General features: G+C 44.8%; 2 protein-coding genes across 6 annotated transcripts in view; one reads left to right on the top strand and one right to left on the bottom strand.

The window, feature by feature from the left end:
• Positions 1-534, bottom strand: part of BRWD3 (bromodomain and WD repeat domain containing 3) — a 75,030-nt gene extending 74,496 nt beyond the window's left edge. Inside the window, exons 1-2 of the mRNA XM_081897301.1 lie at positions 228-534; positions 76-134 (exon numbers count right to left, since the gene is read on the bottom strand). Of these exons, the coding sequence (XP_081753427.1) occupies positions 76-134; positions 228-261 (93 nt within the window). The 5' untranslated portion in view covers positions 262-534. The remainder of the gene's footprint in view (positions 1-75; positions 135-227) is intronic.
• LOC309362022 (uncharacterized protein) lies at positions 56-20,685 on the top strand (the record flags this gene model as incomplete). 5 transcript variants are annotated; one of them, XR_014164718.1, is made up of 4 exons in its annotated part: positions 56-123; positions 1,032-1,103; positions 14,626-14,885; positions 20,382-20,685. XR_014164718.1 is itself a non-coding variant. In XM_081897501.1 (4 exons), 4 exons carry the CDS (start codon positions 357-359, stop codon positions 20,477-20,479), a joined length of 693 nt encoding a protein of 230 aa, XP_081753627.1. In that variant the 3' UTR covers positions 20,480-20,685. The 5 variants fall into 5 exon arrangements, 4 of the variants coding, with proteins under 4 accessions (XP_081753627.1, XP_081753626.1, XP_081753628.1 ...); XM_081897501.1 differs by lacking the exon at positions 56-123 and adding an exon at positions 357-618 and having other exon boundaries at positions 1,031-1,103; XM_081897500.1 differs by lacking the exons at positions 56-123; positions 20,382-20,685 and adding exons at positions 357-618; positions 17,669-18,243 and having other exon boundaries at positions 1,031-1,103.
• Between the last annotated feature and the right edge of the window lie 5,629 nt (positions 20,686-26,314).

Genomic DNA, 26,314 nt, shown 5'->3' on the forward strand with positions numbered 1-26,314 from the left:
TCTAGAACAAGACCGCCGCCGCCCCCCGACCGACCACCACAACCACGCTAGCTTTTGCCCACAAACCCTTCATACCTGGGCAGATTGCTTGCACGGTCCGGACTGGAGAAAGCGGGCAATTAGGTAGTACAGCTCTGAGGAGAAGAAGAAGAAGCCAGGTTAAAGCAGGGCGAGGGAAGCCTAAGGAGGCAGCCTCCGCCTCAGCCCCCGCGGCACCCGAGACTCACCGGCTTCCAGCTGAGTCGGGGCGGCCGCCGCCATCCCTCCTCTTTGCTCAGAAGAAGGCCCGTCAGGAAGGAGCACCGGGGGAGAAGGGAAAGGCGCCGGGGGCGCCGCCGTCGCTGCCGCTGTTGGGGATGGTCTCTGTCCCAGGAAAGGGCGGGCGAGCTGCCTGCCTGAGGAGCGGCTCCTGTTACGACCGCCCGGAACAGCCCCAGCGGCAGGGTATATATGCTGCCGCTGCCGCACGCCGCCTCATTAGCGCCTCGCCGGCTCCATATAGCCCCCGCCGCGGAGGAGGGACCGAGCCCGTGCCGGCCCTCAGACTGGCTGCTCGCCTGAAGGGGAATGGAGGAGGACGGAGAGAGGGGAGAGACAGCGGCGGCTCCGTAATTACGGGGGGGGGGGGAGAGAGAGAGAGAGAAGGGAAGGGAAGCAGGCAGGAAGGCTGTTCAGTAGCCGAGGGAGCCTCCGGCCGCATGGGGGCGGTGGTACGGTGTGGCCTGTGGGAGGCGGCCGAGGCGGCGGTCGGAAGAGGCAGGGAAGGCGGAAAAGGGGAAGGGGGCTTGGGCCTAGCGGAGCCTGAGGCCTGCGCACCCCGAGGGCCTTGGGCTGCCCCCCGATTCCGCCCCTCGGCTTCTGCGGCTTGATCTTTGCCCCAGATTGGGAAGAGGTGGCCATGGTCGTCGGCTGTCAGTTTCAGAAATGTCGGCTGCTCGCTTGCTGCGTTTAATTTGTTGATTTTATCCATATGCAAAATAAAATAAAAGATTATTATTTAAAACCCCATCCATTGTTGTTGTTGCTTTCAGGAGTGCAGGGATGCGTTTCCGAGCTCCCGATCCTCATGCCCCACAATTATCCTCACGCAGCAGCCTCTTGAGGTAGGTTAGGCAGAAAAAAAGCCTCTCTAGCCCAGTGAGCGTCGGGGTGGAATGGGGGGATTTGAACTTGGAACCCCCCCCCCCCAAATTCGGTCTTGGCAGGGCATGTATGGAGATGTGACGATCACTTGTCAGAGCTGTCAACATTTCGTGCAAAGGAGTTCAAAAACCACACACACATTATTATTAACACACTAGGTGTAAAGGTAAAAGGTTCAGTCCAGTCCATGGATGGTTCAGTCCAGTCAAAGGTGACGGGTTTCAGTGCTCATCTCGCTTTCAGGCTGAGGGAGCTGGCATTTGTCCACAGACAGCTTTCTGGGTCATGTGGCCAGCATGACTAAACCGCTTCTGGCACAACAGAACACCATGACAGAAACCAGAGCGCACGGAAACACTGCTTACCTTCTCGCTACAGTGGTACCTATCTACTTGCATTGGCATGCTTTCAAACTGCTAGTGGCAGGAGCTGGGCAGAGCAATGGGAGCTCACCCCGTCGCGGGGATTCGAACTGCCAGCGTGCTAGTCGGCAAGCCCAAGAGGCTCAGTGGTTTAGACCACAGTGCCAACACACTACAGTCATACCTTGGGTTACAGACTCTTCAGGTTGTGTTTTTTTGGGTTACGAACGCACCAAAACCCGGATGTACCGGAATGGGTTATTTCTGGGTTCCGGCGGTTGCGCATGCGGAGAAGCACTAAATCGCAACCGGCACATGCACAGACGCAGTGCTGCAGGTTGCGAACGTGCCTCCTGCACGGATCACGTTCACAGCCCGAGCATCCACTGTATGTTGTTGGCATCCACCTATCTTTAAAGACAATGGGAGTGAAATCAAACTGTTGTGTTAGTTGCAGTGAAGCAACCTTTTCAGGGCGCAAGCCTGGGCAGTGTGTGTGGAAGTCCTGAGCTGCCCAGATAATAATAATAATAATAATATAATTAATAATAATAATTTATTATTTGTACCACGCCCATCAGGCTGGGTTTCCCCAGCCACTCTGGGCAGCTTCCATAGAAACCCAAAATACACTAAAATATCACAGATTAAAAACTTCCCTGAACAGGGCTGCCTTAAGATGTCTTTTGAATGTCAAGTAGTTATTTATCGTTTTGACATCTGACGGGAGGGGGTTCCACAGGGCGGGCGCCACTACTGAGAAGGCCCTCTGCCTGGTTCCCTGTAGCTTTGCTTCTCGCAATGAGGGAACTGCCAAAAGGCCCTCGGCGCTGGACCTCAGCGTCCAGGCAGAACGATGGGGGTGGAGACGCTCCTTCAGGTATACTGGGCCGAGGCCGTTTAGGGCTTTAAAGGTCAACACCAGCACTTTGAATTGTGCTCGGAAACGTACTGGGAGCCAGTTTAGGTCTTTCAAGACCGGTGTTATGTGGTCTCGGCGGCCGCCCCCAGTCACCAGTCTAGCTGCCGCATTCTGGATTAGTTGTAGTTTCTGAGTCACCTTCAAAGGTAGCCCCCACGCATTGCAGTGGTCCAAGCGGGAGATAACTACGAAATGCACCACTGGCGAGACAGCCCGCGGGCAGGTGGAGTTGGTAGACAGCTGCCCTGGATACAGAATTGACCTGCGCCTCTATGGACAGCTGTGAGTCCAAAATGACTCCCAGGCTGCGCACCTGGTCCTTCAGGGGCACAGTTACCCTATTCAGGACCAGGGAGTCCTCCACACCAGCCCACCCCCTGTCCCCCAAAAACAATACTTCTGTCTTGTCAGGATTCAACTTCAATCCATTAGCCGCCATCCATCCTCCAACCACCTCCAGGCACTCACACAGGACCATCACCGCCTTTACTGGTTCTGATTTGAAAGAGAGGTAGAACTGGGTATCATCTGCATATTGATGGACACCCAGTCTAAACCCCCTGATGATCTCTCCCAGCGGCTTCATATAGATGTTAAAAAGCATGGGGGAGAGGACAGAACCCTGAGGCACCCCACAAGTGAGGGCCCATGGGTCTGAACACTCATCCCCCACCACCACTTTATGAACACGGCCCAGGAGGAAGGAGCGAAACCACTGTATAACAGTGTCCCCAGCTCCCAGCCCCTCTAGACGGACCAGAAGGATGTTATGGTCGATTGTATCAAAGGCCGCTGAGAGATCCAGCAGAACTAGGAAACAACTCTCACCTTTGTCCCTAGCTCGCCGGAGATCATCAACCAGCGTGACCAAGGCAGTTTCAGTCCCATGATGAGGCCTGAATCCCGATTGGAAGGGATCCAAATGGTCCGCATCCTCCAGGCGTGCCTGGAGTCGTTCAGCAACCACCCGCTCAATCACCTTGCCCAAGAATGGAAGATTTGAGGCTGGGCGATAGTTGGCCATACTGGCCGGGTCTAAAGATGGTTTTTAAGAAGCGGTTTAATGACCACCTCTTTCAGCGGATCTGGGAATGTTCCCTCACAGAGGGAAGCATTCACCACACCGCAGAGCCCATTGCCCAGCCCTTCCCGGCTTGCTTTTATTAGCCAGGATGGGCAAGGATCAAGGAGACAGGTGGTTGGTTTCACGCGTCCAAGCAGCCTGTCCACATCCTCGGGGGTAACAGATTGAAATTGATTCCATGCAACTTGACCAGACAGAGCTCTAGCACTCTCCTGCCCCAGCCCTGCTCCCACGGTGATGTCTAGCTCCTTCCGAATATGAGTGATTTTATCTGCAAAGAACTTTGCAAAGTGGTTGCAGGAGATCTTGGGGTCTTTACAAGGCCCCGGTGGTAAAGGTGGTTCCGAACCACCTGAAAGAGTCTCCTGCTACTATTTTCTGCAGATGCAATAGAGGCGGTGAAGAAAGTCTTCTTCGCCGTCGCTATCGCCACTTGGTAGGCTTGATGTTGAGCTCTAACCTGTGTCCGGTCAGATTCGGAGTGAGTTTTCTGCCACCGACGCTCTAGCCGTCTCAGCGATTGTTTCATTGCCCTCAGCTCCGAAGAAAACCACGGGGCTGTCCGGGCTCCATGCAATCGGAGAGGGCGCTTCGGAGCCAGACAGTCGATAGCCCTGGTTAACTCCGCATTCCAGCGGGCCACCAGGGAATCAGCTGAAAGGCCATCAACATGGGATAAAGCATCCCCTACCACTCTCTGGAAACCATTTGGATCCATTAAGTGGCGGGGGCGGACCATCCAAATTGGTCCCACCTCCCTGCAGAGGGGAAGGGTTGCGGAGAAGTCCAGTTGCACCAGGAAGTGATCTGACCATTGCACTTCTTTTGTTTCACCTTTACTTGGTGTCAGATCACCCACGTCACTAGAGGTGAACACCAGGTCTAAGGCATGTCCATGACTATGAGTTGGGCCAAACTTATTCAGGGACAGCCCCATGGAGGCCATGCTTTCCACGAAGTCCCGAGCGGCCCCTTGTAAGCTCGTGTCAGCATGGATGTTAAAATCCCCTAGGACAACCAAACTAGGTATCTCCAGGAGAAAATCTGCCACGACCTGAAGCAGCTCGGACAGGGAATCCTTGGTGCAGCGGGGAGCTCGGTACACCAAAAGGAAACCTGTACTGCCCCTATTGCCCAACTTCCAGAACATGCACTCAGAAAACTGGATCTTCCCAGTAGGACGCCCGGTGCAAGCTAGTGACTTCCTAAAAATCACTGCAACCCCCCCCCTCTCTGCCCACATGACCTGGGTTGCTGTGCGTAAGAGAAACCTGGTGGGCAAGCAGCGGCAAGGACAGGCCCATCTGCTTCCTCCAACCAGGTCTCTGTCACACATTCCAGGTCAAATCCTCCATCCACAATCAGGTCGTGGATGGCAGTGGTTTTATTCATCATTGACCTGGCGTTACACAGCAACAACTTCAGGTTATGTGGGTTTCCCCTGTTGATTCCAGTATCCATCCGGTCAAGGCCAGACCTGGAGGCAGGGATAGTCTTCAAACAACGACTAAACCTGCCTCCTCGGTAATGACATGGTCTGGTCTTAGCGTAACTCTGCCTCCTGCCCATGATCACCGAGATTGGATGTCCCAGTGCTTCCCCCCCTGTGGAACTTGTCCCAGCCATCGTGTTGGCTGGGGCCCCACTCCCAGGCAGCCCTGATCCCGCCCCTTAAAACAAAACACAAACTATACAGAACCAATAAAACAACAACAAAAGGAACAGAACAATTATACTAAAATTAATCCCCAACCAAATATCCATCCCACCCACCCACCCCCAACAAAGGAAAAAAGGGAAAAAAGAAATAAAAAATTAAATTGCCACGACTGCTTGAGGACATTTTAAAGCACATTAACCACCTGGAACAGGGAAGCAACGGCAGAACACTTCCCACACTTCCCCAAAAGTTTGTTCCAAATAAGGGCCTGGGCCACGCCCCCTGGGCCAGTTGGAGAAGGCCCTGGAAGGGAGCAGGCCCTGCAGTCCTCACCTAGCCGATGGTCCCAGATGACAAGACGCACTCCCTCGGCCTCGCCAATGTGGTTCAAAGGACCGGTATGTTTGGCACCAGTTTGGCTGCAGGAGCCTTAGGAACTCCACGCATGTGTAGGGCTTACTCCTTAGCCTTTTCTCCCAAAGATGTCCCACGAGGCAGCAGAGGTTTAGGATCAGAGTTTTCCTTCTCCAAGATGCATGGGCGTAGCCAGGATTTTTGTTACGGGGGCATAACCTCAGATTTGTAATGATTTGTAGTTATTGATTTGGGGAGCAGCTCCCCGCCCCCCCCCATGCCCATGCCTAGATGGGCTACCTTCCCAGGTTGACAGGCCCCATCCGTCACTCACTTGCCACTACAGCACATGTAGAAACCACCTTGTTGACAGTCCACTCAATCCACCAGAGCCTGTCTTCACATGCAGGGGAAGTCCCTAAACTAGGGTTTGAGAGCTATTGGCTACCCTCACCTGCCTTAGCCAGCCAGTCAAAGCAGTTTCATGGGGTGTAGTCACTGCTGCATGCTGACAGCATCTAGGAGCCAGAGGTGAAAGCTGAGGGGGCCAAAGGTGGGCAAACTACCCAAGAAGGAACACAATGTGCCCCCCACCAGAGGTACCAACCCACCCCATACACCCCCTTTTACACTACAGGCATTGCATTATTGAGATATGAGTGGGCTTTATTTTGGGGAATACTGGTTCCTGTGTGTGCATTGGGTTTGTATGTGTGTCTGCTGATGCACAAATAAATGATAGGACTAACATTGGGTAGGCGGACCCCTCGCTTAAGAAATGTTCTAATTTCAAGCAGAAGGGTGGTTTTGTTGCGTTTTGAGGGGTCTGTTATAAATATTCAGAGAACACGGCTGTTTCTTCATGGCAGAAATTCTGAAGCAGGGTTTCTTAGCTTTCCATTTCCAGAAATATTTTTAGTGTAGTAGTTGCTATTATATTAGTTAAGGGCAAAACAAGGATTAGAGGTGCTGCCTTGATTGAAGTATAGTCTTGCAAATTGGGGGGGGCATGGGCATAGCAGGGATTTTTGTTAGAGGGGCAGGCTTTTGTTGGGGAGCAGAACCTCAAATTTGTATTGATTTTTATTGATTTTTATTGATTTGTGGGGCAGCTGCCCCTTCTTGGTTATGCCCATGGGGTGGGGTGTTAGTCTGAATACCTGGGCACTCCTAATTCCTGGATCAGCCAGGCCAGCCTGATAATCACCTGGGAGATCAGCCAGTAGTAAAGACAAGGGGAAGATAATGGGCCATTAAGAAAATGGGAGGGGTCCATCCCTCAACCCAGAGTTCATTTGGAAGACAAAAGAGAATTTTGAAGTAGAGTTTTAAGCATTGCGCCTGGAATTTTTGCATGATGTGAGCTGAGTAGGGGGGTTGGGCTGAGAGGTAATGTGGGAGTCTGTAAAACACAACAAGGTGGAGAAGGAGAGTCAGAGCCATGGCTGAGGTCAGTTTGAAGCCAAGGTTGCAGCTATGGGAAAAGCAGGACCTTCTTATTTGTTCTTTGCTTCTAATTTTCCCCACCCATTCCTTTATTTTGAATATTTTCTTCTTTCGCTTCTTTTTAAGTTTTCTTCTTTAAATTAGAAAACTTCCAGCAAATTTCCAGCAAAAATATGACGTTGTTCTGATTCATGTCAAATATGGCAGCATCCACTTTGCTCCTCAGGGTGCCACACCCATTTTTTTTGTCCACTGTTGAAAGGTAGACACTACTTCTCTACCTGGTGGCACATCAAAATATGCACCGTCCTATCAAGTTAACAGCTGAATATTTTTCATTTGCAAAGTAACAACAAAGCTGATTTGTGGTGAATGTGGAATAGTAGGAAAGGAGGTATCAAGAAATACCAAAAGGAGAAGGAAGTGGGTTTAGAAAGAAGGAAGTTAAAGTAAGGGAGTATTCATTCAAAGGATTACATTTTTTTTTAATAACCCCCCCCCAATTCCTTCTCATAATCTAGAATATTTCTTCAGTTGGTTTGCCACATACTTCCTGTGAAAGGTGATCATATTGCTAAATATGTCAGACCCTCCAAGGGTCCCTGTTTTCCAGGGACGTCCCTGATTTAGAGAAGCTGTCCTAGGTTCTGATTTGATCCTGGAATGTCCCGCTTCTCCTTAGGATGTCTGTACTGTATTATCATTGGAGAAATGTTGGAGGGTATGATAGATGTCCCTTTTCAAGAGAGAAATGTTGGAGGGTATGGAGTTATCCAACCCCCGAGCTGCCTGTAGGCACTCTTGTATAGTTTTTAAATGTTTGATGTTTTATTATGTTTTTATATGTGTTGGAAGCTGCCCAGAGTGATGGGGCAATCCAATAAGATATGTGGGGTATACATAGTAGAAATATGTATGGGGCATCCCTATTTTCATCAGAAAAATGTTGGAAGGCATGTTATGACTATTATTTCTCCCTTTTTCATGCTTCATACACTAACAAATTAGCTAGTATCTGTTATTATGTTTGTTTTTCATTATATTTCCAGTTACAGATAGGTAGCCGTGTTGGTCTGCCATAGTCAAAACAAAAAAATTTCCTTCCAGTAGCACCTTAAAGACCAACTAAGTTAGTTCTTGGTATGAGCTTTCGTGTGTATGCACACTTCTTCAGATACACTGAAACAGAAGTTTCCAGTTTCCAGTTTACTTATAGCATTGTTCTGATTATTAAGGTTTCATGTAAAACACCCCCCGCACACACATAAATCTTGGGACCAATAATACAGAAGTGCTGTGAAGCAGTTGTTTCTGAATAAGACGCTAATAGCAAATTGCTTATTCTAAGACATTCAGTAATTTCAAAATATCAGCCATATCCCCAGGAGCTAGGTTTGATGCTCTAGCTCAGGCATGCCCAACAGGTAGATCGTGATCTACCGGTAGATCACTGGACGTCTGCAGTAGATCACTGGTAGATCATCGGCTCCCCCCAAAGAAGCTGAACAACTGTGGCTCCCCTAAAAAATGCTCTGACCTGAACCCCCAAAAAGGGGGTAGATCACTGCTAGTTTTTAAGTGAGTAGATCACAGTCTCTTGGGAGTTGGCCACCCCTGCTGTAGCTGTACAAGTTGTGCATTTTATACTCTATAGGTTGCATGGCATGCTTTTTTTAACTGATACCTACTCTACAGACTGCCCCAGGCCCCCTGACAGCCCCGTTTTGTGTGGCAGCCCCTCTTTTTGTACAAGTGCCCCGGGGTTCGGGCGTTGTGTTTTTTTTTCCGGCTGCGGCAGCTGCATTGGGAAGGAGACGTGGGAGCTCCTTCCGAAAGCCGAGTTAGTGGTTCCTAAGCTTTGTGATGAAGACGGGTGGGACTCTAGGACCTTGCTGCCTGAAGCCAGGCACGTCCATCCTATCTCAGTTTACGCTTCCATAGAAGGATCATAGGGATCTCTGCCATCCCTTCCCTTTCTGGCTTGGAAAGGCACCCTCGCCATAGGAAATCTCCAGGAAGCGGCATCCTCAGTGACTTCTTTCCAATACGACTCCTCCAACGGTGCCGCTTCTTTCTTTTTCTTTGACTCCATCGGGGATTCTTACTGTGTTTCCTCCATCACCATCACCGGTTCCCAAGAGCGCTTGTCTTGCCCCCCCCGCGCGCGCACACACAGGCTTAAGCAAATTGCTGTTTATTTTATTTTATTGTTATTTGTCCACCACGATCATATCGCACAAGGGCTTGCGGCTTGTTCTTTGTTTTCCGCTCCAGAAACTAAAAGGGGATGGGGGAGGGGAGACCAAAATCCTCTTGCAAATCCAGCCCTCCAAAAATAACCCCCCCATTTGGCTACCTGAGCCATTCAAGGATGGAGCAAGGGTGGACGTGCTTGCCAATTGATTTTTGGGGTGCTTTAGTTCAGTGCCTGCTGTTGTGGGGAGGTGTGCGGACAATTTGCAGCTATTTTTTTGTTTTTCTGCCTGCCTGTTGAAGCCCATCCCCAGTCATATTTGCAAATTTACTTTGAAGTAAGTAACCTTAACTGGAGTTAAGGTTTTGCTCCCAGGCAAATGTGCAGGACTGGGCTTCAGGGCTGAATTCCGAATCTTTTGCATGCTCACATGAGAGTAAACCATTGATCTCAAGAATCTTTGCAGTAAAAGCATACAGAATTGGGCTGCTGATCTTTTCGGCCCTGGCCCTGCTCCCTCTTTCGGCTCCTGCGGAAAGGTGACTTTGAGATGCCTTCCCTCTTTCAGCTTAACTGGCAAATATATATAGAATATATGCATTTGGAAATTAAGATGCAGATTATGTTGATGATTGGGCTGCTGTCGGTGCAAATTACAATTGCTGGGTTTAGATATATTGTGATGTATTTTAAGTATTGATTTTAACCAGCTTGTTTTTGTTGTTCTTTATTTTATAACTGATTTTTGAAATGTTATAAGCTGCATTGAATCCCAATTTGGCAGGATAGAAATATATTGCATAATTAATAAAATAATATGAGAGGCAGTGGGTTGGAATCCATGTACATTACTTTTGAGTTTCTTGGGGGATAAACATGCAAATTTAGTAATAAGAACATAATTTGGCATCTCACTTATATTAGTGTGGCTCAATATTTTTAGTACATATTTTTAAATGTGTGGTTTTTAAAGCACAAAATATATAAGAAATATTTTTACACTAAATTATAGAGGAGTAGTGAGCAGAGCTTCATACACACAGAGCTGCATATACGCGAAAATGGAATTCTAATAGGTACAAATGTAAGGTTCTACACTTAGGCAGGAAGAACCAACTAAACAAACATTAAGGTGAGAGATGCCCAGCTTAAAAGAAGTACACGTTAAAAGGTTCTAGAGCAGTGGTTCCCAATTAGAGGTCCAGGAGCCCTTGGGGGTCCTTGGAATGCACCCAGGGGGTCCACGGCCCCATCCCTTGCCTCCCCCCAACAAAAGTTTTGTCATTTTTGCATGGTAATATCACAAATTTTATGGTCTAAAACAACAATATACTGGCCAAAATTGGTTTTGAAATCACACTGCAATAACAATTTTGACCCTGCAGTATGCAGGAATATATCACTCCTCATGCAAGGGAGGACAGTTGATTTCAAGGCACCACCAATAGGATGATAAACAGGGCAGCTGATCACCCTCAGTTCAAGGCACCATGGCACTATCTTCTCCTGGCACTGAGGTGGAGCAGCTTTTCTCATCCAGCAGGAAAGCAGAAGCAGCCACAGTGGAGGTACATCTTCAGTGGCTGCCCCACTGATGCATACCCCACATCCCAATCCCTTCCTACTCAACCCATGCAGTGGAGGTGACTCTGCTTCCTTTCCTCCCTCCACCCATCCAATCTCTGCAGCTTCTTCCCTCATCCCCACGCCTGTTCTCCAATTTCAGACATTGTGACATATCGAAATATTGTGATGTTTAATTGCTGGTATATCACGATGTTGAAAACCAGATATCGCTCAGCCCCGGTCTGTTTTTTAGTGTACCTAAAATCCTTTGGTTATTAAGAGCTAACCCACATTTTGTTCAAAAAATTGCTTTGCAGAGGTAACTACCATAGAGTTATCAAATTTTTCAAAAGTAGGGGATCTGCGGCTTGACTTCTGAAAAATAAGGGGTCCTCAGTAATTAGCTAATTGGGAACCACTGATCTAGAGGTCTTAGTAGACCACAAGCTGAACCTGAGTCAACAATGTGATGCAGCAGCAAAAAAACAAAAAACACTGTTCTAGGCTGCATCAACAAAAGTATAGTGTCCAGATCAAGGGAAGTAATAGTCCCACTCTATTCTGCCCTGGTCAGACCACACCTGGAATACTGTGTCCAATTCTGTGCACCACAATTTAAGAAGGATGTTGAAAAGCTGGAACGTGTGCAGAGGAGGGCAACCAAGATGATCAAGGATCTGGAAACCCAACCTTATGAGGAACGATTGAGGGAATTTGGTATGTTTAGTCTGGAAAAGAGGAGACTGAGAGGAGATAGGATAGCCATCTTCAAATTAGTGTTTGAAATTAGCTGGGTCCCAGGCAAGTGAAGATGCCTGGGCAGTACCATATAGCGGTGAACAACGTTATAGTTAATTGTTGTAGCTTGTCTTCACTTACTGCACTCTACTGCCCTGCTCACAGTTGTGAAGAATATTCTTACGTTGTGAATGGTTTGTGTCACCTTTAAGAAAAAGAGGTAGGTATAGGCCAATATATATGTGGACTGTTCCTGGATAAAGTGACTTTCCTTCTTTAAGTTCTCAAAAGTTCTTAACCTAGCTCAAGGTTGTCATCTGAACTAGCCAGATGTTTAACTGATAATCAATCACAGTCAGTCAATCCTTTGCAAAAATAAGACTTCACAGCTGTCTTGCCCCAAAATGGCAACCAGACATTCCTTTTCGGTAACTGTAATCTTGGTATAAGGAGCCATTTGGTGCTTAGTTTAAATATCTGAGTTTCTAACACTGCTTCAAATATCTGTCACATGGAAGATGGAGCCAGTTTGTTTTCTCCTGTTCTGGAGGGGGAAGGCATTCATCCATGAGAAGAAAGGAGACTTCCACCAAACATCAGAAATAACTTTCTGGCAGTAAGAGCTGTTCCCTTGATGGTGGACTCTTATTTCCTTGGAGGTTTTTAAGCAGAGGTTGGATGGCCATTTGTCATGGATGCATTTGATGAGATTTCTGCATTGCAAGTAGTTGGAGTACATAACCCTCAGGATCTCTTCCAATTCTACAATTTTATCAGTAGCCTGCTCCAGAATAATTTGGAGCAGAGCTTTCAGGGAGGTTCCTGTTTTGTGTATTGCTCTTGATATATGGTGGCCAGCCACTCTTTGTACTTAATGGAAACAGTGGGACTTCTTTTTTCTTCCAACAAGCTTTACTGGCTGGATGAAAACAGATCTCTTCCTCATTTGTTCATTTTGTAGTGTTTAAAAATTGTTTTTGTAATGTTTTGTGCTGTTTTTAAAGTAGCTATTTTTATGGTATAGTTGTAAATCATAGAATTGCAAGGGATCTCAAGGGTCATCTAGCCCAACCTGCGATGTAGGAAGGTAAACTAAATCTTACATGGCAGGAGGCCATCCAACACATGTAAAACACAATTCTGTAATTACTGCTAGTAGTAGAGTAATCAGTGGACGCAGGTGGCGCTGTGGGTAAAACCTCAGCGCCTAGGACTTGCCGATCGCATGGTCGGCGGTTCGAATCCCCGCGGCGGGGTGCGCTCCCGTTGTTCGGTCCCAGCGCCTGCCAACCTAGCAGTTCGAAAGCACCTCCGGGTGTAAGTAAATAAATAGGGACCGCTTACCAGCGGGAAGGTAAACGGCGTTTCCGTGTGCTGCGCTGGCTCGCCAGATGCAGCTTGTCACGCTGGCCACGTGACCCGGAAGTGTCTGCGGACAGCGCTGGCTCTCGGCCTATAGAGTGAGATGAGCGCACAACCCTAGAGTCTGGCAAGACTGGCCCTTACTTGCAGGGGTACCTTTACCTTTACCTTTTAGTAGAGTAATATTATGAAGCTGCTTATATACAGAGTTCAGCCATTGGCCCATTGAGTCTAGGACAATGTATGTCATGTAGAGTATCACCATGGCTGTGCTAAGAGGCAGCTGCTCTCTGAAGCGGGAAGTCGTGGCAAACCCCACCATGTGCAGGGGTGGGGAGAGAGAATGCATCGTAGTTCTGTCACTCTTAAAAATGACTCTGTGTGTTCATACCCTCCAACATTCCTCTGATGAAAATGTCCCTATTTTCACCAGCGGAATGCTGGAAGGTATAACTCTAGGATCACAAAAGGGATGAAGGGCAGGATATAAATCTATACCATTAATAAATGAATATCCTTATATCCCATATTGAACCTATTATAGAAAGGTAAGAGTCACATTTGCCGTTCCACCCATTTTTGCCTCTGAATTGCCTATCACTTCCATGTGGCCCCATCCCTGGCCAAGATTCAGTATGATGTACAGCAGGGGTCAGCAACCTTTTTTAGTCGTGGGCCGGTCCACCATCTCTCAGACCATGTGGTGGGCCAGACTATATGGGGGCGGGATGAACAAATTCCTATGCCCCACAAATAACCCAGAGATGCATTTTAAATAAAAGGACACATTCTACTCATGTAAAAACACCAGGCAGGCCCCACAAATAACCCAGAGATGCATTTTAAATAAAAGGACACATTCTACTCATGTAAAAACATGCTGATTCCCGGACCGTCTGCAGGCCAGATTGAGAAGGCGATTGGGCCGCATCCGGCCCATGGGCCTTAGGTCGCCTACCCCTGATGTACAGTCACTACATCATGGGTGGGCACATGCCAGCTGACTGGCACTTTCAGAGCTAAAGGCTGCATGAAATTCTCTCCATTAAGGAAGGTAAACAGCATTTGCGTGTGCTGCTCTGGTTCGCCAGAAGCGGCTTAGTCATGCTGGTCACATGACCCGGAAGCTGTACACTGGCTCCTTCGGCCAATAAAGTGAGATGAGCGCTGCAACCCTAGAGTCATCCGTGACGGGACCTAATGGTCAGGGGTCCCTTTACCTTTATAGGCCCTACTATAATAATAGCAATAAGCAATAAGATAACATAACATGCTGACAAAGAGACCAAGCTTGTGAACCAGGAGCTTCCCTGGTTCAGATCTCACCCCATCTCTCACCTTTGACTTCCCATCTTCTATATGAAGTTTATGATTCTAGATAACTATCTATTTGTTTTTATCAGCATTTGGCCTGTGAGTTCCTTGCACTCAATGAGGGTCGCACTCCAAAAATGTTGCCTTGTTGAGAAATAGTTGTATTCTTGAAAAATCTTAAGGCTACCATGACAGTGAGACATGGGAGGGGTAATGTGGTTGGGAGAAGTGGAGTAGGAGAGATGGAAGTTAACAAAGGGGTGATGGTGGGTGCAAATGTCATGTCACACTGGTTGTTTAGCCAGGGGGGAGGGCAGATGTAGAAAGTGAGTGCCATTTAAGGAGGTCTACCTGGCCTAGATGGGCACATATTGGGTAAGGGGTACAGTGAGCAGACTTGCTCTCCCTCCATGCTGCCCTGGTCTTCCCTTAGTTCTTAATTTAGTGCTTTGTAAAAGTACTTTATATGTGTATCCATAGCAGTGACCAGAGGAGGAATGACCCCTGGGAGGAGCACGGAAAGAAGAAATGCCGTGGTGCATCTGCAGCAGCACAATTGGATGCCTATCTGCACCAGCTGCAACAAAACATGTCTCTCCTATATCAGTCTCTACAGCAACAGCAAGCAACCTTCCAGCAGTTTGCTCTCATCCCCAAAGGCACACTCCTCCATTGTCTCCTGAGACAGATGGATGACAACCAACCACCTCTTGTAATTCTTAAACAGCCATGCAAAACAGGTAAGTCAGTGTTATCGTCTCCATGTTTCAGAAGGCAACATGGAAACTGTGTGAAACTGGTGCTCTTTGGAAGTTTTGGACTACAATTCCCATCTGCATGTGCAGGCTAGGACTCATGAGAGTTGTAGTCCAAAACATCTGGAGGGCACTCGATTAACAAACAGCTAACCCAGCAACAAAGGTCCGTATAGTAAAAGCTATGGTTTTCCCAGTAGTGATGTATGGAAGTGAGAGCTGGACCATAAAGAAGGCTGATCGCCGAAGAATTGATGCTTTTGAATTATGGTGCTGGAGGAGACTCTTGAGAGTCCCATGGACTGCAAGAAGATCAAACCTCTCCATTCTGAAGGAAATTAGCCCAGAGTCCTCACTGGAAGGGCAGATCGTGAAGCTGAGGCTCCAATACTTTGGCCACCTCATAAGAAGAGAAGACTCCCTTGAAAAGACCCTGATGTTGGGAAAGATGGAGGGCACAAGGAGAAGGGGATGACAGAGGATGAGATGGTGGGACAGTGTTCTTGAAGCTACCGGCATGAGTTTGACCAAACTGCAGGAGGCAGTGGAAGACAGGAGTGCCTGGCGTGCTCTGGTGCATGGGGTCACGAAGAGTCAGACACGACTAAACAACAACAACCCAGCAACATTGTGACCAGAGTCTTAGCCCTGTCTTCTGTCCATTTCTCCTTTAGCTTCTTCCTCTTCCATTATCCGAGAGCTACAAAATGCTCAGTGATGTAACTGCCGTTACTATCTCCTAAATTCTTGTCCTGGGGTTTCTCTTTCCCACCGCAGCTATTTGCTTTGTTTTAAATCTGATGCCAATTCATTACCATCCTGCTTTATATAAATACTTCCCCTAGATGGAGCTCCATAACCAACAATTGCTTTTAGTACTACGGTATAGCGCAAGGCTGAATTCAAAAGACTGCTTATTCAAAGAGGTATTTCTTCTTTATACTATCTGTTCTGTTTCCAATTCAGTCTGCTTATGCAGAAACAAATGTTTGGGAGTCCATAAAATACAGATTTATTACTGTAAATTATAAAAGCTGTTCATACGATTGGTGGGGAAACAATTTCATATAAGGCGCAGTATAATCTGTTCTGCTGTGGACTGATTTATAATCTCATAGCTGCTGGGCAGCTGTTATGTTCTATGTCCTGGTGTTCTACAGGATGGTACACACTTTATAGCTGCAATATATTTGATTCTTATAAATCAGACAATTCTCTATCAACTGTAATTGTATGTGTTTTATGAATGATACATATTATATAATATGTGACTAAGTACGGATAAAACATGGAAAAATAATGTAAACAGTAATGGTGATTCAGTGATGTAGAAATGGATACTGTCTTTTCTTTTTTTCTTTAGAATTCTTCACTTTTTCAAACCTTTTTTTAGAACCCCACCCCCGAGACCATTCCATTGTAACTACCCAACCTCCCATAATTTCAACACCTCTTGACCACTTTCCCTTTTTAACAGAACAAATTCTACAAATCACCCTCCATATCTCCTCAAAATCATTTCTCCTACATATTCCCCTTCTTACCTTAATGACACATGTTAATTTATCATTAATAGCTATAACCTGCATCTTTTTATACCATTCTTCCATTTTATATTCTGCTTGCCCCTTCCTAGCTATAATAATTCATGCAGCTGTCAATAAATTAGACTACTTCTCCAGGTTAGTGATCTGACACTGAACCCTGGCTTAACTGTTATTCAAACCCCCCTTCTTTCATGCAACATGTATTTTCCATACATAAAATTATTATCCATGCACCCCACATGTAGTCTCTTGCAAGAGGTATTTTTTCCCCTCCCCCATTTAGATTGAGGAATTGAGCTGTTGGTTTTCTTCAGCTTACTCTTTTCGAACTTCTCAACTTCAGAGAGGTCATGTTTGTCCCACATCTTGGCCACGGGAAAACAAGACACCTCAAGGACTGTAGGCTCTCAGCTGTTCAAGCTACCTGGGCTTTGCACTATCTGCTAGTCCAGTACTTTCCCAAATTTTCATGTCGGTGACACACTTTTTTAGACATGCATCATTTTGCAACATGGTAATTCAGTTTTACTAGCAAAATGGAGGTTAAACTAACCCCTTTCCAGCCCCAGGAGGAGTGTGGGGAGCATTCATACAACACACCTACACACTGCAACAGACACACTAACGTGTCACGATACACAGTTTGGAAATCTCTGTGCTAGTTGGTTCACATAAAAATCAACATTCTTTTCCATCTCTACTCTTAGGTGTTTTTAACATAGAGTAATCAACTGTTTTTGAGTACTTCGTCAGGTTTAATTTAAACAAGCTTTCTATTTAAAGCTATAAAAATAAAACATCTTAACTATTAAAAAGAAACTTCTCTGTGCTAATATCATCATGTTCTTGGGGTAATGCTTAAAATTAAGTTCAGTGTGGTGTTTTACATCTTTATGGAGGCAGTCAGGTAATGGGAAGAAGTATGCATTATGTTGATGTGATACAACCATTCATATTAATGTGATAGCTTATCACTGAGGAACATTTTTTTTTTCATTTTCTGTTGCATGAGATTTTTCAACTGTTCTTATATGTTCTTTCAATGCTGATTTCAAATCTGAAATTGATTTTCGTGTACATGCTGTAGTTATCTAGCAATTTCCGACTTTTGCCGATATGTCATATTTACACTGGGGATAAGTGGACACTGACACGTTGTTTTGCAAACTTAGTTTTTATTTATTTTTATAGTTTTGTAACCTAAATATCTGTATTTTTCAGAATGGACCATGGCTTCTTCAAGTAGACAAAAATGTCTAAACAAGCCTGATACCTTGTTATGTATGTGGCTGCTACACATTACTCGTCAAAGATGCAATATAACAATGTTTGTGAGGCGTGCTTATAAAAGCTATTTTGAAATTCCCCATGGCGACCAAGACAAGAAATGGGCTCTGCATATTGTTTGTCACAATTGTGAGGAAATACTTAGAGACTGAACAAAAGGAAAACGGAAGAGTATGCCTTTTGGGGTTCCCATGGTTTGGCAAGAACCCAAGGATCATACAAGTGACTTCTATTTTTGTTTCCCAGTGGTATCTACAATTGTTATTCAGGTACTTGGTAAAGCCTTTCTGCTGACCATTTTGAGATCCATACAGATGATCCAGTTGTGCTCCTCACCAGGTTCACTTCCTTCATCTTTAGAAGAGACAAACCCCTTAAAAACTGGAATTGGGAGTTCCTCAGAGTGTGGGATAGGTCTAATTGCTGAAGGAATACTGGGATAGGCGACAGCATGTTGGTTTTTGTTGCCAATACCCTTTGTATTGACCAAGCAATGGCATCAGGCTTGTTTACACATTTTTGTCTACTTGAAGAAGCCATCTGAAAAATACAAATATTTAGATTACAAAACTGTAAAAATAAAGAAAGTTTAAGTTTGCAAAACAATAATTACCATGTGGTTAGGGTAAATCAACGTGTCAGTGTCCACTTATCCCCAGTGTAAATATGACATATCGGCAAAAGTCGGAAATTGCAAGATAACTATAGCATGTACACGAAAATCAATTACAGATTTGAAATCAGCATTGAAAGAACATATAAGAACAGTTGAAAAATCTCATGCAAAAGAAAATGGAAAAAAATGTTCCCCAGTATACAGTACTGTGTATCCCAAGGGATTACATTTTTTTTGCATACCTCCAACTGTACATAGATATACATGTCATTTTCAATGCTATACATGTCATGCTCAATGCTATATAAATCACTTACATTTATACTCATATTATACTACTTTGGCTATGTGTTTAAAAAAATATTGAATTCTTGCATTGTGAAAAACAAAGATTATGGTGAAAAGTGAAAAACATGAATTGCAAAAAAAAACAAAACCCTAGAGCTTACAGAACAAAACCAACTTCAGATCAGCACATCGAAATTAGGTTAGAACAACTGCAGGTGTCAGTACAACAAAAAATTTGCTCCCCAATGATTGACTATATTTCAGGTGGTTTTCTGGGACAGGAATGTATTTCTATATTGAGACTCAAAGCATGACTGCAGCTGCTAATAAACAGGGAAGGATATTACAATCGCTGTACTCTGTGATCTTTTTTACAGTTTGTCTTCCTGGTGTAAAGACCTGAATTTGCTTCAGTGTCTGATTTATGTACAGTTTAGGAGTGATGAAAGGGAAGCTTGAAGTATGTGTTTTAGTCTCTCCTCTTAAGAGAGAATAGGTGACTTGCTGCTTTTGGTGGTGGAACTCTTCAACCAAGCCTTTGGCTAACTAACATCCTATATCCTTTTAAATGTCTTTGTGGGATGGGGGGGGGGGAGAGGTTATTGATTTGTTTTGCTCTTGTTTTTATTATGTATTTTAGTTTTTTATCTAGTCATTTTATGCTGTGAACCGCCCTGAGATCTACAGATGAAGGTCAGTATACAAATTTAATAAATAAAATAAAGCCTCAGTAGTTCAGAGAGAGATCCATGTCCAAATTAGGCAGCCAGGTAAGTTTTGTGCCACTGATTTTGTGTGGACATCTGTACTGATGAAACTGTGCTTTTCTTTCTTTCTTTATTTTTGCCACCCATTCTAATGTGTGATAAAGATGGGCAACCTATGGCCCTTCAAGGCATTCATTGAGAGAACCCGTATGTGTGCCCAAGCCACCCTTGCCACAGAATTCCTCCAGTCTTTACCATCACCAATTTCTTCTGCTGTCGGTGGAGGGCATGACTGCAATAGGCATTAAGCAACTGGAGTTTTTTCCTCCAGTTGTTTTAGGTTGCTTTACTGTTGCTTTATTTTTTGCTTTAATTTTTAAAAATCTGAAGAAATTTTTAAAGAAAGCGTGAGTGCGTGCACACACGCGCACACACAAAGTGCTTTGTTTTGAGTTCATGACAGCATATTCTCTAACTTTGCCACAGAAAATGTTGTTAGGATGCTGCAGCTGCATCTGTTGAGCTGTCAGTTCATGAACTGCAGGAAAAGGTTGAAGCAACAACAAACATGTAGCTTGGAGAATGGAAAACTGAGTGGGGTCACGATGGCATTCATCAAATAATTGAAGGGCCCTTGATTATAAGAGGGAAATGGCTTGTCCTTTGCTTCCACAGGATTAGTTCTAATGGGCTTGAGTTAGGTAGATTTCAGTGGAACTTCAGAAGCAGTCTCTTAATGGAAAGAGAAGTTCAATAATGAAACCAATTACCAGAGCACACCGCTCTCAGGGTTGATTTATATGAACAACTCGACATAATTGTTTGCTCTGAAACTATCATGATTCAGTCTCTGCATTGTAGATAGAATTTGCTGATCTGGAGGCATAAGTGCAGAAAGCTTTTTCTTTTATATTTTTCCATTCCAACCTCCACATGCCTCTCATAAATATTTTTACCCATCTCTTGTAATTCCTTCTCCCATTCTCCTTTCATACTCAACTCATTATGCCTTGCTCCTTTTCATTCCTCCTTCCAGGTCCCTTTTACATTCACCTCTTCATCACTGGTCAGCTGCTGGATTCTGCCTTTTTAGCTGGAAAAGAAAGAACCTACTCATCGGACTTAATTTACTAGGGTTCTTTACTTTAGCAACTGAAATAAATCAGCCTATTAACATCATCAGGAGCAGATGTAGACTGTGCTGCGGAAACCAGAAACTTGCCCACACACCACTCTTCCATCTGCTGTATTCTTCTAAATTCATATTCTCATTACTTGTGAAGAGCTCTCATTTTATCCTAAGTTTTGTCATACTTAACTAGAAAATTGAAGCACATCAATACTGCAGTGGTAAGTGTCATTTTTCCTAGTTGTGATTAGTACATGTTTACTATACAGTCATACTACTTTGTGGAGGACAGACCTCTGTTTGAAAGGCTATCCAGTCTAAATCCGGTTTAAAGATAAAGAACTATAAGAGCAGGAGGGGCCTTGAAGATAAAAAAAAAGATGTGGCCCATCAAGCTGGAGAAGGAGACTGGTCAGGTGGTCAAGGTCACTGGGCCCAGTCTTCCCCACTATGGTGAGATGTAAAAGGTAAAAAAAGACAAAGGACCCCTGGACGGTTAAGTCCAGTCAAAGGCGACTATGTGGTTGCGGCGCTCATCTCGCATTCTGGCTGAGGGAGCCGGCGTTTGTCCACAGACAGCTTTCCGGGTCATGTGGCCAGCATGACTAAACCACATCTGGCACAACGGAACACTGTGACGGAAACCAGACTGCATGGAAATGTTGTTTACCTTCCCGCCCCAGTGATACCTATTTATCTACTTGCACTTTGACGTGCTTTCGAACTGCTAGGTTGGCAGGAGCTGGGACAGAGCAACGGGAGCTCACCCCGTCGCGGGGATTCGAACCGCCGACCTGATTGGCAAGCCCAAGAGGCTCAGTGGTTTAGACCACAGTATGCATGTTTATTTAAATTATAAGTAAATATTTCTTAACTGGAATCTATACGTATGCATTAGCAGATGCAAACTTTATGTGAAAAAAACTTCTGTCATTCTTTTTGGTGATAAATCTAAGTCAGCCAAGTCGGTTAAATTCAGTGGGCACACTATGCGAGTAGGGCTAGCAGTGGACACCACTCATGTATTCATGTCAGTTGTAGTGATGGCACTGAGGATTCAGCTTTTGGCCCAAGATGAACAGATCAAAAAGCAATATGCCACAGGCAGACTGCTGACTGAAGTGGGCTCTTACGGCTGACAAGGATCCAGTGTAGTACAGCTGAAACCGTGCCACCTCCACATCAGGGCTTCCTCCCCCACCCCCCGCAGTTCAGCTTGATTAGCCAAACTGTTGCTTATAACTTTGGCAGATGTAAAAAATATGGGGTGTTTTGGGGATGCACATCGTCCTGATAAAAAGGTAAAAGTAAGGTCCAGTCGTGACCGACTCTGGGGTTGCGGCGCTCGTCTCACTTTACTGGCCGAGGGAGCCGGCGTACAGCTTCCAGGTCATGTGGCCAGCATGACCAGGCCGCTTCTGGCAAACCAGAGCAGCGCATGAAAATGCCGTTTACCTTCCCGCCAGAGTGGTACCTATTTATCTACTTGCACTTTGACGTGCTTTCAAACTGCTAGATTGGCAGGAGCAGGGACCGAGCAACGGGAGCTCACCCTCTTGCGGGGATTCGAACCGCCGACCTGATCGGCAAGTCCTGATACTGTACCTTAAATTGCCAGGAGCAAACACAGCCCCCTCTAAAAGCTTTAAATAGATGTGAATGGGAGCCTCCCTCAGGGATGCGGAAAACTACTGGTATCCTATGGAGCTTTCCTCCTCTCCATATACTTGACTAGGATAGATGGGGCAGTCCACTGGTTGGCTGCGTTTCCAATCTCCCCACTCCACCCCTATTTCCCTTTTGGGGGGTGGGGGATGGGTTTCAAGCTAAATGATACTGTATTTAATTGGCACTGTTTGTGGCAGCCTACAACACATACACATTATCTCTTGTGTGACACAGTCCTATTTGGCTTCTGAGAATGCATCTTGTGCTATTTCTCTGGCAGATCACCTTCAGCTTTCATTCCTTCCAAATCCATTCTTTTAAATTATTCTTGTTCCTATTAAAAATGGCAGAGGGAAGGATTCAAAGTGTAAACCTCCTCACAGAACTTGACAGTGGATGGAATGAACTTGGCACAAAGGCTGAAAGTTAACAGTAAGCCGAAGTCTAATGAAGTTAAATATTATAACAGTGCCAAATGAGATGCGATGGTGTTTTTTAAAAAAATAAAAAACCCTAACTTTAGAATTCAGGCGCCCCCTGAAACCCATTTCCTTTCCACATGCTTCTCATTTAATTCAGCCTTGTGCCTGTATTTTCTGTTCTGCACAAAATAAAACCCAAACTGGTAAAATGTACAGCTGTCGGTCATTTCCCCTGTGAATGCTAGAGTTTTGATTAGACTACTCAAAATGGAAGTGTTATTTCAAGGTACTGGCACTATCAGACATGCTGGGGGTTGAAGGCAGAAATCTCTTCTTCACTAAATGTGAAATATGTGAAATATTCGTATTATATATAGCCCCAGATACTCAACCAGAGGGAACAGAATGCAAGCCACAAGCACTCCATCCCATTTGTCTGCAAATAAATAAATTGCTGGTACTCTAAATCAGCTAGTAGAGGAAAAGCACTCATTTCTCTTACCATCAGTTTAATTGCACACTTCTTTTGGACTAATTAGGACCACGCTCATTCTGAGGTCAGAAATGGAACAAACATTTCTGAGCCTGACCCATGTCATTCTTTTTTTAATACCATCTGCCATTACTATGACTGTGTGCTTTGCTTTTCATGCTTCACTACAGTAACTAGAAGATATGCAGGGTAATGGGGCTATTTCTTCCCCTTAGGTCTTTTTTACGGGAAATCAAGAAAGAAAAGATAAAACTGCTTTATTCTGTTCCTTCCCTTTGCCCTCCTCCAGAAGCTCTTTAGCATACAGTTCTTAACAATTTACAGAGAAAATTGCCCTGGAAGAATGAAACAAAAAAAATGTTTTATTTAAAAATAATTATGATACTAACCCAAATCCCCATCTCACCGTACAAGCAGCTGCAAAGGCTTTCTGTTCCAAATGGGTGATGTAATGGGCTCTTTGTCAGCCAATGCTATAATAATGAATGAAAACCCTAGATCCTAAGCTCAGCCAAGACTCTGATGAAACTCTTAAGGTTTCTGGTGCAAAGAGATGGGACAAAATTGATTCAAGCTTGATACAGTGCAATGCTGATCTTAAGGTTAAAATAAAACGGGTTGAAACAAGGAACTGAAATGTTGTTATGAGAGAGCTGTGCAACCTGCTAGGCCTTTTCCTATTATTCATTCAAGCAGGAGAATTGGATGTGCATTAGTACGTATACTATCACACCCCAAACCTGTTTATGCAAATGCAGTGCTTTTAACCTGTCCTTTCAGTGCATATCTAGCCTAACGTAGTTCCTTGTTCTGCTCTATTTACTTGAAATGTTTAATTTCATTTAGCCAATAATTAGGATTTATTTATTTGCTTGCTTGCTTACTTTCTATACCATCCCTTTATCCAAGGATCAATGGGCTTGGATATATAAAATACACAAAAATAATAATATATTTAACACAATATAAATATAAAAACACAATATAAAAACACAAAAATATATAAAGTAGTAACAAACAATAACAATAATACCCCCACCCCCTCTCTCACACACACAGTTTAAAAGGCCATAGATTGTTTAATTAGCCAAAGGTCTGGGAGAAGAGGCATGTTTTTGACAGGTACCTAAAGATATGAAATGAAGGTACCAAGTGAGCCTCCCTGGGCAGATCATTCCACAAACAGCCACCACAGAAAAGGCCCGTCTCATGTTGCCACCCAGAACATGAAGAAGGGCCTCAGATGATGGCCACAGGGTCCAAGATAGGTTCTTGAGGTGTTGCAGTCCTCAGCTGTTTAAGGCCTTATAGGTCACTTTGTATTGGGCCCAGAATGTAATTGGCAGCCAGTGCAGCCAGTTGAGCCAGGATTGGCATTATATACTCAAACTGTTTTGCCCTAGTGAGCAACATGGCCACTGAAATCTGCACCCGCAGAAGTTTCCCAGCTGACTTCAGATGCAGCCCTATGTATAACACATTGTAGTAATCTAACCTAGGGGTTACCAGAGCATAATCAACAGAAGCTAGGCTATCCCTTTGGCACAGCTGGGCCAGCTGTCAAAGCTGACGGAAGGCACTCAGTGCCACCAAGGCCAAAGCAAAAGTACCCCCCAAGCTACATATCTGCATCTTCAGAGGAAGTGTGACCCCATCAAGAACAGGCAACCTCCCATCCATCTGGCCTAGGGAACCTCAATTTTATCTGGATTTGGATTCAGTTTGTTGGCTCTTCTCTAGTCCATTACTGAGGCAACACAGTGGTTCACAGTTAGGTGGTTAGCTTCTGAACCAGGCCCAAGGGCTTACAAGGACTTAATTAAACAGAAAAATGACCAATAGTATTAAGTAACACCAATATAACAGCAGTAAATGAAGCCATTATTAAATGCAGTGCCATATGATAACTCAAAATCACTTCAAAAAGCCAAGAAACAATTACAGTGGTACCTCTGGTTACGTACTTAATTCGTTCCGGAGGTCCGTTCTTAACCTGAAACTGTTCTTCACCTGAAGCACCACTTTAGCTAATGGGGCCTCCTGCTGCTGCCGCGCTGCTGGAGCACGATTTCTGTTCTCATCCTGAAGCAAAGTTCTTAACCCGAAGTACTATTTCTGGATTAGCGGATTCTGTAACCTGAAGCGTATGTAACCTGAAGCGTTTGTAACCCAAGGTACCACTGTATGTTAAGCCATAGAAGGTCCTACTGCTATCCCTGGCATTAATTATCCTAATAGTTCTGTTTGCCCATCTTAAGGCTATTGTCATGGCTCTGCATTTCCTTTATTTGGAATGTACTGAGTTCCACAATCACATTACTATCTGGCTTATGCCACTGTGATCCTTCCTTTGCACACAGCAAAGTAGTGTGTTAGGAAGGGTTCCTGACATGCTAGTTTACTGGGCTTCTTCTAGATGTGCAAGCTATTCTTGGGTTGTTGTTTTTTAATATGTAAGAACACATGATTCTGCAGTTCTTGGGAATCTTTGGTACATAAGGATAGCTTCTGATTTAACATTTTCCCCTCCACTGTAGAATAAAGCTAGAGGAATTCACATAAAAACAGTAAACATAAAGTTCAGTTTGGTTTTGATGATTGGGTAAACTTGATAGCCCTGGCCTTGTTGTACAAAAAGCACTATACAAATTGTGAACGACAACATTTCATTTCAAGCAATCGCTTGCTGAAAATGCACTAGGTGTGATACAGGCTCCAGAAAAATGATTCCTTTTCAATTTCACTATCACATGCACCAAAAACCATACAAATGCCTGGTACAATTAATAAAGTTTTGTCTTCTGAACACTACTGCTCTTTGTTTTTCAAATCTAAGCATAGTAACTATTGACTTCCCTGGTAACCTTTTGCATCTATTCAGCTTGCCTTATACTTAGTGACATGTAAAATGTTATTGCTAGTCATATGGTCATCAGATGCGCTGATGTTTCTGAGGGCGCTGGGATGAATAAATGATAGGAGTCTTCGTAGATTATCTTCACAGGGGCAGCAGCTGTCTGCTCAGAAACAGATGGTTGGAATGATCTGAACAAGCCTGATCTTGCCTTCTCAAAGTAAAGCAGATTTGAGGTTGTGTCTGCTTTTTGCATGCTGTTGATACCAAAAGTCACTCTTCCTGCATTAATCTGCAGGCTTGTTTATGTGAATATGCATGCATTTGGAAACTGTAAATGCAAAGATCAGCTGTTAGAGCTTAATTTCAGAAACGTAATATGAAAGAGAATAACATAGCCCAA

Source organism: Podarcis melisellensis (genome assembly GCF_964234715.1).
Source record: "Podarcis melisellensis genome assembly, chromosome: Z".
NCBI classification, from domain to species: Eukaryota; Metazoa; Chordata; class Lepidosauria; order Squamata; family Lacertidae; genus Podarcis; species Podarcis melisellensis.